Here is a 20,109-nt window from a genome sequence, read left to right as displayed (position 1 = left end):
ACAGACCGGCGACGGGAGAAGATCTGTTATTCCCTCGTCTGTTTGGGGGGGGCATGTTTTCTGCAATTCTTCTCTTACACTGAACATTGATTCCCCCCCCCATCTCTTTTAGTTTATATTTTTTCCATTTCTTATATAGAGGTGGCAAATTCTAAATATAAATTTATAACTTGTAGGATTTTCAGTGGATTTTTGAAGGATTTAAGAGAGACAGAGGAAACCCCCCAACCCTTTAAGAGACTGGCATATGTTACAGATTGTTTCGGCTCTGCCGCAACCACCAGCCCTCCTCCCCACTGTATCCCTATCATTTCAGGCTGCTTGTGTTTGCTGCCTGGACTCGGATCCCGGATTCTTCATGATTTGCGGACGACATGCTCGTTTTTTAGCCGGGGAACCTTCTTCTCGTCCCGCATGTTCAGGACCAAACGATCGGTGCTCGTCCGGCGACTCTGGCGGAGCCGTGCGCCCGGCGGCGGGGAGGAGGAGGAAGGTGAGCCCGGCGAAACAGCCGCGGACAGCCGGGCGCATGGGGCTGGAGGCGGCCGGGGCTGCTGCATGGGCAAGTCGGGGAAGATCATCACCAAGGCTCACCTCGGCTCGGAGGCGGAATTGAAAGCGCTGACCCACGCGGTCCTGAAGAGGCTGAAGGAGAAACCGCTGGAGGTGCTCTTGCAAGCGGTGGAGTCCAAAGGGGGCGCGCGGACCTCCTGCCTCCTCCTGCCGGGCAAGGTGGACTCCAGACTGGGTCAGCATTGGTACTCTCTCCCTTTGCTGCTGTGTAAAGTATTCCGGTGGCCGGATCTCAGGCATTGCTCGGAAGTGAAGAGGTTATGTTGCTGTGAATCTTATGGAAAAACTCACCCGGAGCTGGTCTGCTGCAATCCCCACCACCTCAGCAGGCTCTGTGAACTAGGTATGGCTGAAGGCGCACGGGCAGGCATGTGCCCCGGTGGGACACTCCTGAGCTGCTGTGGGTGGTAAGGGAGGCGAGCGGGGGGAGACGGTTGTATGGACAGAAAGCCGGGGAGGGGTAGCACAAAACTGGTTCTTAGGATGCAACTGTATTGTTCGTGTTTGTGACACATATAATGGTCGAGGCTTCCAGTTTGACTCCGGCAACATTCCCACGTACTTTAATCCTATGGAAGTGTTGTCCGAGTGAGGGTTGCCGTTTTTTGCCTGCCTCTCTTTCCTTGCAATGCTCTTCTTGCACGGCGGGTTTTCTTTCGGTCAACGCCGGGTGTGAATTCATACCAGCAGTAAAACAAGGATGTGGTTCACTACTGTATTTGTGGAGAAGGCTGTGTACAAAAAGGGAAACGTGTAGGTGCCTGGAACCCTTCAAATGATGTTCAGAAGATAAGTTTGCCTTATGTAGGGCTGATGTTTTGCAGAGAGGTCCCAATGAACAGTCATAATCTAGACTGCTTTGCTTTAGAAAATGAATCCCTTGATCTGATGTTTAACAGCATTCCCAGCCAGCCTGGGATTTACAAAGCAACCCAACATTGCAAGTTGGTGGTTCACAAATCCTCCACCACCCCTTAACTAGAGAACGCATAATTTATGGGTTCCAGTTTGTCCGATGCTTGCAAGCATGCTTCCCTCTCCTGCAGTCAGCAGACTTCGCTTTCCAAATAAGACTCAGAAAAGTTTCACAGCGTTTGATCCGCTAGTGGCAAAAAAAGAAAAAGACGGAAAGTTTTCAAATGCCATTTTCTTTTGTTGATGGCAATGGGTTTGGTTGTGTTTTTTTTTTTTTTTTGGCACGTTTAACTCCCATGTTACCTACCCGATGGCCTAAAGGAGCGATCCCTGACTTGCATTCCACCCCCTGCCCGTGTTTAAACATTGCAATTACTTGTAAACTTTGCTTAGTTGGTGTAGAATGGAAATGATCCAGTTCTGAGTAGTGGGTAGAGTTGTGGGAGGGGGGAGAGAGAGGTAAACGTCAGCACTTGACTTTTTTTTTTTCTTGCTGTTTCTTTTTTCCCTTTTCTGTGAAATGTTAAATGTGTGTGCAGCTAGCAAGGATTATCTGGCAGTCTGGATCAGTTGGTGATTTCCAATGCTGGAGTGTTTTAGCCGAGCCAAGGAGGCCCTGATCAGACAGCCAGAGTAGCAGATAGCAGGGAGACTGGCGCCAGGCGGCCCCTTTTGTTTATCTGACAGCTAAATATCAAGGCAATCACCGCCTAGCTGCCCTGCCTCCAACCCCCAGAGCTAAGACAAACAGTTTTGCTAAAAGAATGCCACTGTTATCATAAGTTCCTATCTTTTTTTCTCATGGCTCTGCCTTTATTTTCTCTGTGATTTTCTAATTCCAGAGTCTCCCCCTCCACCCTACTCCAGATATCCAATGGATTTTCTCAAACCAACTGGTAAGTAGACCTTTTAAAAGTAGGCTACCGTCTTCAGATAAAAAGGGAAAACATGCCTTTCTCAGGGGGGAATGTCTCCTTCCTTTGTTATACTTCTTATGCCTTTCACTTTTTGGCTGTTTCTGTGGGATTTTTGCCCCTTTGCCACCCCAATGATTTAGTATATGATTTGGCTAAGAAAACCTCTAGTTTTAAAACCCAGAAACTATTGTAGGTAGTCCATTTACATTGTTGCCTTTTCTAGATGTACCAAGTAACTTGAAAACTCAGAATGGGTATGCACATAAAATAGTGTGAGTCAGTAGGTTTTGCCAACTTTGCTTAATGAACATCTGCAAGAAGTATGAAGTCTTCCTAATATAGTTTACAATTCTAAGTAGTAAATGGAAATTCATGACTTGTCAACTCACTGTATTTGAATTCTAATGAACTTAGATTGGTACAAGGTACAGCAGAGGATTCTAGGAACATTAATTTTTATTGATACAAATAAGTGTTGGCAAAAGTGGTTGTACAAATCTTCTGTTTTTAAAAAAAATCATCTGTAATTAAGCATTACCAAATTAAAAAAATATGGAGGGGAGCTAAAAGTTTCTAACACAGCTTTTAATGCCTGTTGCTTGTAATTGAATGGCACCGTGCCAGGGCAGAAGCCCATTTGAGGCTGGCACCAAGCTCTGTTGCGGTTGTCTGCATAAACTTCTGGTTGGCAGCAAGCTCGCCCTGTGTTAGATAAATAGGACTGGCACTGTGGAAGGAGACAGGTTTAGTGAAAATCCGGAAGTGGGGATGAAATCAGGGAGGTGCAGAACTCCACCAAGCCCCTTCATATCTCTCTGAAGATGAATGGATCTAAAATATTGATTATAGCACAGTTATCTTTCTGGTTGTGTCCTAAAGTCACGCAGCAGCCATATGTAAACTTAAACTCCCTTTTTAAAAGTAAAGTACTAAAATAGCTTTGTTCCTGTTTTTGTTCCAATTTCAGGGCTGTTTTTCTAAAATAGTTGATTTTCTAAAATTACTGCTATTCAGTTTGTTGGAGTTGGCTAGTTTCCGGAGTTCAAAAACTGTTAAAACCCCGAGGCCCTTGCCTGATAGGTTTCTCTTTTCATTGTAAAGTGTCTTTCAGTAAATGCTCTTTAAAAAAAAAAAAGGGGGGGGGGTTGCAAGTTATGAGGATATTTCAGAAAACTGGGAAATGGGCCTAGGGCCCTATCCAGATGTTGAGTGTCTCTTGTGATGTCAACTCCCATTGAAGTTAAGGTGCTTAGCACCTCATAGGAAAGTACTTGGTGCCTTCAGTACTGGACCCTTTTAACTAGGTTCATTTTCTCCACTGTAAACTCTGATTAACATAAGGAGTTTTCTCTATGCCATGTGGAAACAGGCACAGCTGCTTAATAAATGAATGGGTCACAAAGCATATAATATTTTGCCTGAGCATTAAAGAACACTAGACAAATGTTCACTAATTAATGAGGATATATCAGTGTGATTATATCCTACATCCCTTACAAGTGCTACTTACATTTAGTAGGTTTCAAAGTAGCAGCCGTGTTAGTCTGTATCCACAAAAAGAAAAGGAGTACTTGTGGCACCTTAGAGACTAACACATTTATTTGAGCATAAACTTCCGTGAGCTGTAGCTGTGAGTCTCTAAGGTGCCACAAGTCCTCCTTTTCTTTTTACATTTAGTAGTTGCTTTGATTTTCAAGGATTGTTTCTTTACACAGGCAAAGAGTCTACTGAGTAGTAAAGAATTTTGTTATTAGAGAAAGAGAGTTATAATTTAGACAAATTCTCGAATGGATAACAGAATGGTCCCATAGAAACTTCACATGCTTAGATTTGCATATGTAATTTCCCCCAATAATGGCTTTTTGCATAGGGCATAAACTAATTTGTAAAGTGTTCAGGAGGATAGCAGCCAACATAAAGCTATAGGAAAGAAGTGTTAATGATTGCCTTCAGTTTCCTGGAAAGACTTAGGATAAATCTGTTAGCAGGGTTTAAACATCCAATCTACCTTTGCCAGGACCTCATTTTCAGTTAGTGGAGTGATATATTTATTCATTAGCAAGTGTTGACATAAGGTAACAAAATGTGTGTAAACAGAAAAGCCGCAGAACATGAATGTGCCATTTCGAAAGGAAAAGTTCTTCGGATCAGCCAATAGGAAGTGATTAATGCTGCCAATCGGAAACTCAAAAACAACTGGTTACTCACCAAAAAGTTTAATTTAAAAAAAAAAATCCGTTTGGCAGTTGAACGCTGAATAATGTAAGACATGGAACAATGACAGAGACAAACAGAAGTCTATAAGTCTGTCATTGCAGGTGGTTGTTACAACTGCTGGCTTCTTTTTTTTTTTCTTTTGCTTCCTCTTTCATCAAAGCGGTTGTGGACAGAATGAGATAGAGAACTTAATGTCTGTGTATCATTGCTATCTCCTGTGGCAGACAGAACCGTGCTGGGATCCTAGGTGTCCCACATTCCTACATTTCTAAGCATTGTGTCGAATATTATTTGCCTTAGGTTGGTTAAGTGAGAAAGAGGAATATTAGAATGTTACAATGGACAGGTGTTCAAATCTGAACCATTTTAAGCAAGGAGCAGTCCTGTCCTCATTATTCACCAGTGTTCCACCTTTGGGAAAATAGGAAGAGAATGTGGTAGACTGTCCAGGCATGGCGAAGCCATTTTACTAGCACAGTTAAAACAGTTACCAAAGATCTTTCCATTTACACCTTGACAGTCTAGAAGAACTATCTGCAGATACTGCTAAGGAGAAGTGTACCTAACTGTAACCTGGACATCTCACATTGGTATGAAGTGTGATAGTACACAACTCCAACGCAAGTGAGGGGTACTAATGCATGAGGAGGGCTTTCAGGATCAGGTCTTTACCTAGCACCACTCACACAAGTATCAAAGCTTTTATAAACATGAATGAAGCCTCCTAGCCCCCCTGTAAGTTAGCTACATATTAATACAGGAACTGTACAGATGGGTCAGCTAAGAGCCAGGAACGTTAGGTGACTTGGCCAAGGCCACACAGCAAGTCTCTAACAAATCTGGGAACAGACTCCAAGAGGCATGACTCCAGTGCCCTAAATGACGTGCAAATTTGCTGTGACTTAAATGATTTTCACTAGTTCTCTTAGACAGTACAGTGAACTGTATTGTCCTTATTAAGAGCCTGAATCTGCAGTCCTTCATTCTTTCCCATTAGCTTCAGTGGTAGTGTTATCCATGTTAGGACTGCAGATTTGGACCCCAAATGAAAAGGCTCACTGGGGATGGGAGGTTGTCGGAGATGTCCTTGACTGGTCAGATGTGTGGAATTTTAGAGGCAATGTAATGGGGGTTCAGTACAATGAACTCTAAAGTAGAGAGGCCGACGTACTGTTTATCTAAAAAAAAACCCCGTTGCTGTTCCATGCTGATGAGCTTCAGCAGAGTGAAACACATGTCCATGGTTTGCATCCATGAGCTGGGTAACCATGACTCATTTCCAAAAGCTACCACCTGTGCTGGAGGAAAGGATTTCCTGTGCCAGAGAGAGATTGGTGGCCTTGTGTGCATGACACTACTCAGAATGCTCTCCTGTCTCACAGCTAATTTATACTAGTTCTGGTGTTTAAGTTTGTGAAGGTGTCTGGTCCCGCGATTTAACAGTGTGTATTAAAGATCCTATCCCTTTTCTCTTAATTCCCTCTCACCCCCACAAAGGCTATTTATCAGGCTGACCTGTCTTTACTGGGTGAGGCTGGCTGGACATGTTCCCTCTGGAGGCAGTCACAGAGGTCTCCCAAGTGTAATATGAGGTCCTTTCCCCCCACTTCCCCTAGGGTCTGAGCATGACCGAATTCCGGGGTAACTTAGCTCTGTCTCAAACTCTACACATCACACACACACATACATGCATGAGAGAGTATATATATAGTGTGGGCACTAGACGGGATGGTCGACCACTGACTTCTGTTTGCAGGGGAGAGTTAGGATCTCTCCTGTGTCTGTCACCTGCGTATTAGAATGCAAAAAACGACTCAGGCTAAGCATGAGGCCTGTGGATTGCTCGTGGTCTTCAAGTGTTGTTGATTTTAATGAGAATTGAAGGTGTAGCAGGAGACACTGCGCACCCCTCAGGGCCAGGCCCCTAGTCATTACCCTGTTGATGTGAAGAACGTGATTTCATGTCCTTTGGAAACAGCTTACTTTACAAAGAAATCTGGGGTGAAAGGGTTAACATATAGGAACTTCAGATGAACCACTCAACCTTGGAGTGTTTCACTGATACCAAAAAAAATAAGTAAAAAATGACAGTGCTCTGTATCAGCTAGAGTGCTTGGATGAGGCCTGGATGATGCTAAGCATGCAAGGCTCAACTAGCCAAGGGTTAACACAAGGAACAGGAAAGGATCATCATGCCTTTTGCATAGCCTGTGCCTGCTGGGGTGTAAGAGGGAACATCAACAGTGGATCCAGTAATGGCTTATTCTAAAGTGAGGCCCATGACCCAGCGCTGTTCTCAGTTTAAATGAATTGATAAAGGGAATTTGCTATTGCATATTAGGGAGTGGGTTCAACTGAAGTCTGAAGAGGACCAAATGAAACTGTACTGTGGTACTTCATCAGTGGGCAGAGCTATGCTCAGGGAAAGGTCCAGGCTTTAGGGAGGGTCTGAATGAGGCCCTATTTCTAATGTGCAGCCTTGATGAAGAAACAGAGAGCTGTTCTTTGTGTTTGAATTCAAACTGTAGGGTTACTTTATCTCCACAGCAATGTTATGGTTAGGATTGTGTTTTTTAAGTTAGAAGAAGTGGGCATACTGCTATGACTGTCTCCTGCAGTCTTGAGGAATAGATCCCCCAAGTTACTTTAAAATGTCTGTCTGCATTGCTAGCAGAAGAATCTGGTTATATTTGACTAGAGCAGGATGACATGTAAGGGGCAAATTATGGCTTTTTGATGTATAGCACAGGTCTCACATTGACTCCCAAGTGGGAGTGCAACATGTTCATCTAGAGGCAGATTAGAGCTGGATATGAAGCACTAGTCTGTAGTACAAACCAGTACCATATTTTTGACACCTGCATTCAGACAGGTTGTGAGTGTATTGAGGGAAAGCATCAGCAAAAGCATTTGAGGGTGATCTCAAGGGAAAGATACAAGGGAGTCATCTGTTTAGATATACAAGTGGACAAGGTTTTTAAAAAAGCATATTTCCTTGGAACATAGAAAACAAACTACAAAACATTTAGAAAGTGTATCATATACAGTATTTCACAAATAAGTCCATTTCCTGTCTCTCCTATTGTTTTCAGTTTGATTAACTGTATCCTGTTAAACGGTATATTCCTGTTATGGATTATACTTTACTCTGATAAAATGAGATTATACACACGTGTTTTTTTCCTTAGGTTTTCAGTAGTGAGTGCTTGAAAAAAAGTGTGGGGGACAAAAGACTCTATCCTATTGGTGCTGTGGCCCTTGCTTTAAGAGATGGTTTGTAGCTGAAATGATGTAATTTAGGGTGCCCTAATTTTGCATAACCAACTGTGGCAACTTGCCAGGAGCCTGAGGGTTGAATGTACATTTCAATTTTTCTCTTGACTGCGAATGCCTTTAACCACAGTATTTCCTTATGCTTGCATCTTCCCTGATAGATGATTAAAAATTGCTTGTATGGGTTCATCTGCAGTAAAAAGGTTGATCAACCTTGACCTCATGCTGCAATTACAGAAAGGGGGCAGTTGTAGTTTTTGGACTTCAGGGGGCCAAACTTTGCTCCTCCCTGAACTGAACACTTCTAAATGTCAAGAGGAATAGCTAATGAGACAGATTCCTTTCATCATAAAAGCCCCTTCGGTGGTGCATGGAGAGAATTTGGTCCAGTCAGGCCTCTTTGGTGCATACACAACTCGCTGGGAAGCAAAGTAATGTAGAGTCAGTGGAAGGGAAACTGTATACGAGTTCTTAATGAAATTAGCAAAAAAGACAGGAACAAAGGAGTAAAGTTGACATTGGACTATTTGTGACAAAAGTGGTGTATTTTTTTCTCTCTCTTTCAGTTTAATATTTCCACCTGGCCAACCTAGTTGTGTACTAGATTCAAGGTACAAAGCAGCTGTTCAAACTCTTTCCGCACTCTGTTAGTTACTTAAAGGATGGCAGACCTGATTTCATTAACCTGTGACTTGGACAAAAAGATTCCAGCCCTCATATAATTTTTGCATGTATTGAGTAATGATTAAGTGGTAGTGTAGAGTTTAGACAAGGATGATGAGTTTAGGGTGGATATATTATGATGAATGGCAATGTCTGTGCAGACAATTAGTAATAGCTTCCTGTTGAACACTTTGGAATGTGTGTTCTGTTCTTGACATTGTTTACAGCGTGCTAAGAAACTAACATATACTAATTTCTTATTTTTTTCCTCTGCTGCAGCAGATTGTCCAGACTCTGTGCCTTCCTCCACTGAAACAGGGGGAACTAATTGTCTAGCCCCTGGGGGGCTTTCAGGTAAGACACATTATCTGTGGTATGCTTTACTCACTCAGGACTCTTTACTCCTAGTGCGCCTAAAACTCCTGTTGGTTTTAGGCTGTGAATGAAGTAAGAATGATGCTGGGACTCATTTTCAACAGGAGTTGGGCACCTGGCGATGAATGGATGGACCCTGTGAGGAAAATTTACTTTTGGTGGTGGTTCACTATAGGGTGTAGATTATTTATAGAGAAGTGAGCAGGTGAATTACAGCTGTATCCTTATAGAAAAATTCAAGGTCAGTCCCAGCCCTTGCCTTATTTACACAGGTGGAACCTTTGGGTTCAGTGGGGCTCATTGTATAGATAAGGAGAGCAGTATTTGACTGGTGGTCTTGAATCTTTGTGGGTTTTTGTTTGGTTAGTGTAACTAGTTTCTGCACAGCCTTCTGGCTACAGTACATTCAATAATGGCATCAGTGGAGTATATAGTACCCTGACATGAAGACAACTGATCAAGTAGGTGTTTTCCATTCCAGCCATTGTGTTCTTGTATGATACTAGTCAATGGTTGCCTGCAAACTGTCTATAATAGGTTAGCAATCAGCTGAGAAATATTAGGGTAACCATATATGCATTTTATATATCGGGGCCTATATGGTATTTCCTTCTGCATGGGACTGGCAGGGTGATAGAGAGGGCACATGGGAGCCCATGCACAAGGGGCAGGTATGTACAGTATGGCTCTCAGATCTGGGGAAAACAGTAGAGTGGTTGGCTAGTAACATGGCATGATCTGGGGAGATCTGTTGGGGTGGATACAGCATCTGTCTCTGCACAAGGATTGCTGTGTTGAGGGGAGAACATTTGACTGCACCTTTCGTACAGGTGCATGAAAGGACATTTCCCAGTGCCCTGCTCTCAGTATCCAGCAGACCTTTTTGGCCTGATTTTCAGAGATGCTGTATCTCCACAGCTGGGGACTTCAACGAGAGCTGCAAATCAGGCCTTTCAATAATAGCTTATTCACCTTCTTCCTTTCCCCACTAGAGCGTTGCCTTTGAAGAGGAATGGCTGAGTCCTAAATGCAGTTACTCTTGTATGTATGATCACCAGCCATAATTTGTCTGAAAATATGTACCTGCGTTGTCTAGTGTAGGTTGGAAGATACTTTCCACTGTCAGTGAGTCTCAGTGATTTATCATTTGTGGAGCATTTACTCCATTGTGCTGTGACTGGAATTTTAGAAATATGTAAGTTGCTGGTTGGTGCTGCTGCTGTGTGTGTGTGTGTGTCTTCTCTCCAGGAATTGCATTTGGTGTGGATGTCTTTAAGTGAGCCTTGTTTGTTTTTCTTTCAGTGTAATATATACCCTGCCTGTTATTTGAGAGGGAAGCATATTGTTTGTTCAAAGGCCCTAATGAGAATTAATCAAAGGAAGGGGGAGAAGGGCAACTTGTGGCTGGTCTCTTTTTTGGCGGGGGGGGGGGGGGCGGCAGTGTCTATTGGTGGCTGTAACTTTAGGGAAGAAGTGGGGGGGTTGGAGAGGAGAGACTAGAAAGAGAACCGAAACAAGAAGTAAAACAACACAATAAGGATGTTAGATCATTTTTTTCCCCTCGTGAAATATGTGGGGTGGGTGGGGAGGGATTGAGTTCCACAGGATACCACATGAAATAAGTAAAGGAAGTACTAGCTTTTAAAAGGGGGCTTTCTGAAAGGTTTGTGTTATTGATAACATCTCGTCTGTCTAGTCTGCTCCTGAGGAGATGGGGGAGGTGGGGGTTTGGGCTGCAGGAAATAACATAACTTGCCTATGAATGCCTTCTTAAGGAGTTTGCTATGGAAGTTTAATTTCATAGCACAGCAAGAACTGGCAAAGGTACTCTACATGGGAAAGGTTTATTAATATATTCTCATTCGCAGCCTCCAGAAGAAGGCACTGTTCCTTTTGGGGCGGTTTTTTGGGGTGGGGGGTTTTGGTCTTGAGTTATCAAAAGTTTTCCAAACCCTCCAGAAACAGAGGAAACATTTACGATCATTAACCACTCTTTTCCCCCCACCAGTGTAATTGTAACCATTTAGTTTAATGAGGAGCCGATAGGAGTGTTGACTCATGAAGGGATACGGTTAGCTACACAAGCCATGAAACAAAGCCGAATGCCTCTACATGAAAGAGCATTTGTTTTGAATTTGCTCTGATTTACTGGCAACTCAGTTCCACACACAGAAGTGCAGCTCTGAAAATTCCCAACTGGAGAGACCCCAGTCAAGCAAGGAAAATAAACCACACTTTGCAGCAGTTCTCTAACGCTAACTTTCTCTTTTCTTTTTCTACAAACTTTGGTAGCAGAACAGTGTATTTGAATAGGGCTTTAATGAGCTATTGTCAAGGTACACTTGGAGTGTTTTATTTCTGTCTGAAGGGAAAAGCTCTATCTTATCTCCATTTAAACAGACAATGATATCACAGATGCCACACATAAAGCATATCCTCTCATCTTCTTTTCACTCTTTAGAACTCGGGAGTTATATGGTGAGTTGCTTTATGACTTTATCCCAAAAGGATGTTTCACTGGATTTAAAAAAGCCCCAAATTGCTGTGCATCTGATTAGATTGTTCTGACTGTCCAACTGCACAGCATTGGGATTGAATGGATGATTGTGCTTGGGCCCCAAAGGCCCTAATATAAGGAGTCTCTCTGGCCACCACTGAGGAGCAGCCACTTCTGGGGTGGAAATTGGCAGCTGTTAAACAGTGTTCAGCCACACTACACCTAGCAGTTGCAGGGAAATGAAAACTGAACCAGCTGAAGGTAAAAAGGTGGGATACAGGAAGGCAGAAATGCAGTCACCACAGATGAAATTTGAGAATTGGGCCAGGACACTGCGGTTAACATTCCTGGGGAGTGGGCAGTGCCATGGCATCTTTAGAGAGTGGGATGTTGCAAGAACGATAATAAAACGGAAGCAGTACATTAAAAAATGCTCATCCAGTCCTCCCGAAGAATGCAGAGAGCTGGATCCTTTCTGTCAAGGAGTCTCAGTTTCAGCTACGAAATATATATTTTGTTCTTCTTCAGGAGGCAGAGGGCAATTTCATGGATGAATGGCAGAGGTACCAGAATAGCAGAGCTGAGAGGATGTGGGAGGGTGACCAGTGTGGAACGATGAGGGTAATATACTAAGAGCTTCTACAAGTGTTTCCCCCTTGAAATAACCAATCTGAGCCTCTCTTTCACTTGCTCTGTTTTCTGTTTTTCTTCCTGGCCTAGGCTGTGCTGCAGTGAGCCAGCTTAATGAATGGGGCTCAGTTCAGGGTGGGAGGAAGGTCGGGAGCCTGGAGCCAGGGACTTGATTCTTTTGGCAAGGGAAGAAAAAAAAAAAGGAGCTGAATGTGAAAACTGTAATCCCATGGGGGTCTTCACAAAGGAACTGGTTCCTCCTGAAATGCACAGAGGTGACCTTTAATTCACTGGTGCTGCCCTTTCATGTTGTATGTGGCACTTTAAAAGGAGCAAGCCTAAGAGTGGGTGGGGGCGAGCTTTGGGAAAGGGGAGGAGGGAACCCTGACAGCACAGCCACACTAAACTGCTGGGACCTAGTTAACTTCGTTTTGAAAAAAATATATTTCTAAAGGTTAAAATCCGAACAGAGAAGCCCATGGAGTCTACATGCGGCTTGGCTCAATTTTAGTGCAATATTGGTTAATCCATTATTCCCAAGGAAAAACACACCAGTCTTCTCTCTCTCTCTCCCCACTCAGTCACTCTCTTTTCCCTCTCCTTTTAGTCTCTGTCTCTCGTTTTGCTTTGGGGTTGTTGTTTTTGGGGGGGGTTTTTTTGTTTTGTTTTTTTGTCTGTTTCCTTTGCTTTCTCTCTCTCTCCCTCCCTCCCAGTTCAGTATTCGTTGCTTAAGAAATCTTCCACCAGACTCAGAGATGTTCTTGTCTATGCAGTACTGAACTGGACCCTCTTTCTTTTAAACTAAACCAGTTCACAAAAACACACTGTATATAAAAAGGAAAAGAATTTCCTTAAATAGCAGGGCCAGGCTGTTTTTCAAATATATCCGACTCTTCAGGAGATGTGTAGTTCGTGATTGTGCTTTAGTTTCTAACAAACAAGCTGCGGTCACATATGTTGGATAGCTCAGCGTCTGCTCGAAAACAGAAGTCCTCAAAGGGCCTCAGAGCTGCCACTTAATGTGTGAAATACGATGAGCTGGCTTGTGTCCTGGTCATCATTGCTTTTTATTAAGGAGTATTAATAAAATATCAGATCCAATAGGTTACACAGATTGTAGTCCCAAATGGAGGTGTCTTTGATGACATATGCTAATTTTGGACTGGATCTAGAGCCTGAGGAAGTCAAGGGGAGTGGGGTTTGTTGCCTTTTTTGGGTTTGGGATCAGGCCCTTGAGGCGTGAAAACTCCTCAGGTTATGCTAGTGAGGCCTTCCATCAGGCTGTTCTGAAAGGCAGACACATAACACTGTTGTGGCTTAAGACAAGCGTAACCCCTTTTCGTTCTGGATTAATGCTTACTTTTGTTTAAGACAGAAGCTGAAGTGACAGGAAGCAACGTAGAGAAAATTGACAATGCTTTTTATCCCCATTCCCTCACCCTTCACCTCAAAACCTCATCTTATTTTAATGGAACACTTTAATTCAAGGTTGATTCATCTTTACTACAAAAGCTCCAATGTGCAGCTGACTGACATTTCATTATGAAATAGCGGACGGGCCTGGAATGTTTCACTATGACTTTGATCCCTTCTGGTATCTGTGTCAGCCTGGGAGAAGCACCTTTTTTAAATCTAGAACTATTCACAATAGAAGCATGATTCTTTGGCTGGATCTACAGTCTTGTCCCATCCCCGCCTGTCCCCCCTGCAAATTAGATGGGAGTAGCAGGGTTCTGAAGCTCTCTCTGGAGAAATCCTGACTCTGTTTTCCCCCTGCCCACCCCTCCTGTTCCCTCGAGCACACAGATTATAACTGCCTGTGAAATGCCTTTATTTACAAATTGGCATCCTATTATAATCAGAAATTGAGAAATCTTCCTGTGTAAGTGGGATTGTTTATTTGTCTCTGGGATAAACAATAGCTTTTGATTTTTTTTTTAAAAAGTCATTTGTACTCAGTTTATTTGAGCACATGCACTCTTTCTGTTGTTTTAAATGTCACAATGCATTGCAAATTTCCCTTAGCACTGCTGGCGACATTAGCTTGTACTTGTGTATTAAATAGCTTACCTAAAAACTCACTCCCGTGCTCAAAAGGACAAGGTTATCAGGGGTTAATGCTAAGATGACAGCATTGAAGTCTTTGGAGCAAACCAGGCCGCCTGCCAGACTAGGAGCCTTGCAGCCTCACACATCATCTGACCGTGGCAGAATGTAGCCAGTCCAGTGAAGTGGAGAGAGACTGGGACTTGGCAAGGTCTCCATGTAGCTTTTGGCCTCTGACACTCCATTCTAGCTCCTCCTTGGGTTAAACCCTTTCTTCCATAAGCAGGCTGGGCTTTTTAAGGCGGAATCTCAACAGACAGAGGAAGTGGGAACAGAGCTGAGTAGCAAAGGTTATGGGGGAATTGTGTGTGTGGGGGGGGGAATTGTGTGTGCACATGCGTGCGTGCATGGCCCTCGTTCATGAATCTGGACTATATGTGCTATCAGTTTCATCTCAGTTAAATTCTATAGGGGTATTCCAAAGGAATCTCCATTTAAAATTGCGCCTTGAAAACAACTAAAAATAAAAAATAGATGAAATGCAGTCACAGTGGGTTTTTCTCAGGTGTTTGGGAAAAAACATTCCCATAGGTCAGACTTCCCTCTTGTTAAGCAAAATCTGTTTAATTTCAGCAAAGGAGAACACATTACTATTGTCTGCCACAGCTATTTCTAATGCATGCTGCTTCAAGCTGCAGTTTTATTTTTGCAAGACTATTGTGTGTAAGTGTTTTCACTGCTGCTGGCTAATGATTTTCTGAGCCATTGTTTCTGTTTCTGTACAATTTAGGGAAAAATAAGCACAAAAATGCATTATGAAGTTTAGCGCTAATGATGTGAGTGTGTGTTCATCTGTATGTTTGCCTTCGATTAACTCAGAAGGGTATCTACCTGCAAAATAAAATGTACCCCATGAATGTGATGGGAAACCCAATACTTTGGGACTTTTAAAACTGGACAGGATAAAAAGACTAGTAAATGCCCCATAGGGAGCAATCCTGCATTGTCAGGTAGCTGGACTAAAGCTTTACCATCTATGATTTCTGTGATCCTTTACCAGTTACACTGCAGGAACACGGAGCATTGACCACTTGCATTTATCTAATAGTGGGAGATTTAAAAAAAAAAAAAAAAAAAAAAAGGAAATGATGTTGCTTCTGTGTGTGGATGCTACAAATGCAACCAGTGGGTGATTTTAAATCCATGCCATAGGAAAGGGTAGGTGGGGAGAAAGTCCAGTGAGTGGCATAGTGGTAGATACAGACTCCCCATCCCTAAATCCCCCTGCATGCTGGGGGGGACCTCCACTCTGTTTGGGTGGGGTCTGAGAAATCCTGTCCCGCTTCCTGCCTTTTCTCTGAGCAGAATTGGTGGGTCGTGGTCAAGCTGTGCCATGGTGAAGGAGGTGAGATTTGGCCACAAGTATTTCACTTGGAGTTGCGGGGGCCTCAGCACTTCTGAACATCAGGCCCAATGTGTATCTCAAGTCGGTTTCTGAAACTGAGGCAGCCGGAGTTAGTGGACACTTCGGAAAATGCGCTTGTGGATTGTGCTCAAATAAATGGTTAGTCTCTAAGGTGCCACAAGTACTCCTTTTCTTTTTGTGGATTCAGTGTTTCAGCCCTAAGGGCTTTCTTCAGGAGTGATCAGTACAGCGAAAAGCCATACTTCCTGTATCAGCTGTTCCTGAAGAAGACTCCTTACCACAGACAATTCCTCCTGACCGTATCCTATCTGCCACACGTATTTCAGACAGTCACATGTTCGTTCTATTACACTGAACTGTGCAGCCTGACCAGCTCCTCACAGCCTGTCGCTTGACTATTAACTAAGGTTATCAGCCGTCCCTATCAGCTCCACAGCCATTCTGACTCCTGGAAGCTTGGAGAGACACTGATATTGACCTCTCTCTCCCTTTGACCAAATGGGGGGCTGGTCAGTCTTATCTGCAGTGTGACAGGGTGGTTTCACAAGAGGAACGTGGAATTCCTGCTGGTGCCTTCTTGTAATGACCTCGGAGTGAGCTGTGTAAAAGAATACTGTAACGGGCCACTCAGAGGTCACTGCCAGCCATACCATCTTTCTTAAGCAGGATTGAATAACCCGCGCAGCAGCCTGGCTGCCTGCCTACTGTCACAAAGTAGCTTCCTTTCCAGTTTATTTTGAGCTCTAAGATATTATTAACTCCTGATACACAGTCTGGATTTAGTTGTAACACACAAAGAAAGCAAAGTTCAAGTTTACCTTCTTCACTTTTTACCTACATGTCTTTTGTTTCTCTCCCTGTCTCCCTCCTCTTTGTGTATGGACTGTTTGTCCTGGGCTTGTTTAATATGGAAACTGGGGAATAAGTTATGTCATGGCTGCTGTTGAGGAATCATGTAGTGTAAACAAGAATATGGCCCAATCTTGTGTGGTGCTGAGGTCTGTGGGAAAGGAGCATCGACACCTTGCAGGATTTCCTGCCTTTGGCTTTTGATTAGACTTTTTAAATCAATGATAATGTCTTGGGTGTAGTCTTGAAATCTTGTTGGCTGTTGAGTTGTAGGGGATGGCAGAGTGACCTCATTACCAGTAGCCAGGTGGTCTCCTCCTGCCACAATAGGCCTGTTTGCAAGAAAATCCAAACAAGGATTTCATTGCAGAGATTCTCCCTCGTTGTCCAGTGGAGGATGAGGTGAAGGGTTTGTCCACCTGCTTGCTCAACCTCGTAAATCCCTGTGGATCTACAGGATGCCAGGGTCATCTGGAGAAATCTATGGTAAAGTTAATAAACCTGGGGCTGTATTATCTTGTGTAGCTAACTACCACTGGAGTGGGGGATAGCCAGTGATCATCCCACCTACCCTGACTCCAACCTCTTCTCCATGGGGACCCTGGAGACCACAGAGAGCTCTCCACATGGTCTGAGGAGGGCAGGGAATGGTGGCATGGAGATGCCAGACCGCTTCCCTTCTCCATTCCCACATGCAGGAGAGAGCTGTGTGGAAAATAGTTCTACATGAGTTTGATCTATCCCAAAGTTTGTAATATCTAGGTTCCCTGGGAACACTGGTTCACATCCTGGCAGGGTTGACTCAGCTCTTCATTCTTCTAAGCTCCATTCAGAGAGTTTTGAAGGAGAGTTCCCTGTGGATGAGACTGGAAAGATATGCCCCTGTGTCCTTGACCAAAATACATATTCCACCCTGGGGTGGTGCTGTGTAACAGTTGGTTGTTGGTTTTGTATCCTAGATGGCCTGCGGTTCAGTGTGATACAGTAAGATGGTAGCACTACAGTAATTAAAGTTGAGATGGGGGTCATCCATCAGGCAAAACTCCTGTTTCATTCAGATTCAGCTCAGAGTGCAGGTCATCTTCCACCAGCAAAGGACCTCAAAGTGAAATGTCCATAAAGAAGCAGAAGACCTCTCCCTCTGGGTGTATCTTGGCTTGGGAGGGAAAGACTGATGAAGGGAAGCATAATTCATACCTCCGTATACCAGCTTTGGTTGGTCTAGCCTTATGGGTATTTTGCCCAGTGCTTAATTTGTGCCATGACTGAGCCCTGGCATCTCTAGTCTTGGTAGTTCATAGTCCCGGCATCTCTGGGCTTGCCACTTCAGTTATGGAAGTAAAAAAATTACTTGAGCCCCGGCACTTAATTGCTTGGGTCCCGGCACTTCTTTCACTACAAATTAAGCACTGCTTTTGCCTCAAAGTGCTGGACCTGCCGGAGAACCATTTTCTGCAGAGTTGTTTTGGGTAGGAGTTTAAATATATGATGATAACTTTCACCCTGTTAATTAACAGGAAACATTGGGACAAGACAGGAAATTGCATCACTTTTTATGAGGAAAGTGCCAAGAAAAAAATAGAAAGAAAAGAAAACATAGTTATTAATGAAAGGAGAGAAGAGGGGGAAAGGAAAACAAAAAGAACCTTTTCCCCCACAGTGATCAGAAAGTTCTCGCAGTGCCCGAGTTTCAGAGAGAGGCTTGTTGGAGTACTCTTTTTTATTTTTATTATGTTGAAAAATATTTTAATAGCAGGGTCACCTTTGCTTGAACGTTAAACTCAGCCTCGTTTCTCAATTTACTGAAGAATCTTTTCATAACTTTTCTCAGCTTCCTTCCCCAAACTGCCAGGCCGAGGAAGCTCTTGGCTTGGAAGCTAATTTTGGTTTGGCTGCTTAGCCCTCAGAATTGGTCCCCACCCAGTGTCATTATCTTGGTTTTAACTTGCAAAAAAAAAAAAAGAGAGAGAGAGAAACTTTATAAGAGTTTGCACAGCCCTTCCTTACCCTTTTAATCTTGCTGCACAAAAAGCATTGCAGCTTCAGCTTCCTAAATGCTGTGTCCTTAGCATTTGCAGCTTCAAGTCCACTCTGTTTTCCTTATTTTAAATAACATCAAGCCACTCCTCCTTTTTGAACAGTTCCTTGGGAATCCTCTCTGAGATCTTCCTTGTGCATTAAGTAAGACAAAAACAGTGAATGCCTTTTAGAGCTGGCTCGGTGGAGCTGACTTCAGCTGTTCGCATGTTTGTGAAGAACCAGTACAAGTCAGGCCTTCCTTTAAAAAAAAAAAAAAAAAAAAACGTGGATCATAAGGAGCTGATGATATTCTGGCTTTGATCCTGTAAGTCCTTGGATTGTCATCTTCCAGACACAAGTGTGAATGGAGGCACAGGGTTCAGTGCTAGGTATAGTCCTCTAAACTGAGTGTTTGTCTCTGTTCCCCCTGCATGCCTGCTTCCTTAACTTGCAAGCCCTCAAGGTGAAAGGGTTGGGATATGGGTAGAGAATGGGCACCACTGAGGAGATAGGTTCTTAAAAGCCATCCTTCCCCATGCTAATTAGGCTCTTAGCTCTGACTTCAGAAGTAATTTGGTTGCCCTGTGCTCTCACTAATGCAGAATTGGGTTCCCTGTGTACTCCCTCTCCTGCTGAACTCTTTTGGCCTTGTTCTTACACACACACACACACCCTGCACCTGTGCTATACAGGACCAAGCTCTCCACACATACACGCAAGGAGTGAGATGCTGGTAGCGATGAATGTAAATCGGTTGGGATGACACATCGCTGGGTGTGAGGCTGCCATTGTGTCTAATTTTACTAACCTCCCAATTTCATATGCATCAGTAGGACTTTTGGCTAGACTGATATCACTTGCCTTGATTGCGCACGCACAAAGCTGCAGCCTAACTAGTTCACTGAGTTATCTTATCGTTATTCAAATAGAGGCTATTACAGGAGACAGCAAGAAGCTCATTTGTCTTCTCATTTGTCGGCTTCTTCTTGTGTAGTTTTGTTTTCATAACACAATGAGAGCCTCTGGTTGTAATTGTCAGTGTGTAAAGCATTGCTGAGAATTCAGCAAGGGTGACTTGTCAAAACACAACACTGACGCCAGAGCAGAGTGAAGCAGGCAGGTTGAATGCAGGCTGAAGTGGTTTTACAGGAGAGCTTTGTTCACTTCTTTTTTTGTTTAATCTGTTGGCACAATTTTGAAACACCGACTTCAGTTTGATCCCTCGTGGCATCTTCTTTCAATTCAGCTGGTGTATGTGAATATAGTCCTCCATATATGCAATTACTCCTATCAAGCCTATGTAGAAAGTAGCATGTTAAACACTGTGTGGGAGCTGGGTAGATAGAGATTATTCAGGTATGTCCTCAGGAGCCTTTGTGTCTCCGTGGTTGGTTGATAAAATTGCAGGCCCACAGAAAAATAATGCTGATCTTTCCGAGGGTTTTTGCTAATAAAGAGGGAGGGCATATTTTGTCTTAAATTAATACTCCCAAACTGCTCAAATTGCTGAACATTCAAAATGTTATTATATGTATGTACATACGTGTACATAATAAGCAAATATGGGACTAAGAATAGTAATCTTTTTTTGGTGGTAAAGATGGTGTTTGTAGAGAGTTGCTGCCAAAGTAGGTTAAATGAGAGCTAACTTTTAGAAGTGAGCAGTATGCCAGCATTCAACGGAGTAAAATAATCCAGAACCTTTGGTT

At 43.4% G+C, this 20,109-nt stretch overlaps 1 protein-coding gene across 2 annotated transcripts in view; it reads left to right on the top strand.

Moving 5' to 3' along the window:
* Positions 1 to 272: 272 nt before the first annotated feature.
* The window catches only part of SMAD7 (SMAD family member 7), a 39,846-nt gene continuing 20,009 nt past the window's right edge, over positions 273 to 20,109 (top strand). The window contains exons 1-3 of one of the 2 annotated variants that reach the window (XM_084628976.1): positions 273 to 916; positions 2,331 to 2,384; positions 8,841 to 8,912. In XM_084628976.1, the coding sequence (XP_084485102.1) occupies positions 415 to 916; positions 2,331 to 2,384; positions 8,841 to 8,912 (628 nt within the window). In that variant the 5' untranslated portion in view covers positions 273 to 414. Of the gene's footprint in view, positions 917 to 2,330; positions 2,385 to 8,837; positions 8,913 to 20,109 lie in introns of both variants that reach the window. The other variant, XM_084628975.1, reaches the window with a different exon arrangement.

This window comes from Lepidochelys olivacea (assembly GCF_965140295.1).
Source record: "Lepidochelys olivacea isolate rLepOli2 genome assembly, chromosome: 5".
Lineage (NCBI taxonomy): Eukaryota > Metazoa > Chordata > Testudines > Cheloniidae > Lepidochelys > Lepidochelys olivacea.
Note: the sequence above shows the minus strand (reverse complement) of the source record. Positions and strands in the feature narration are given on the sequence as shown.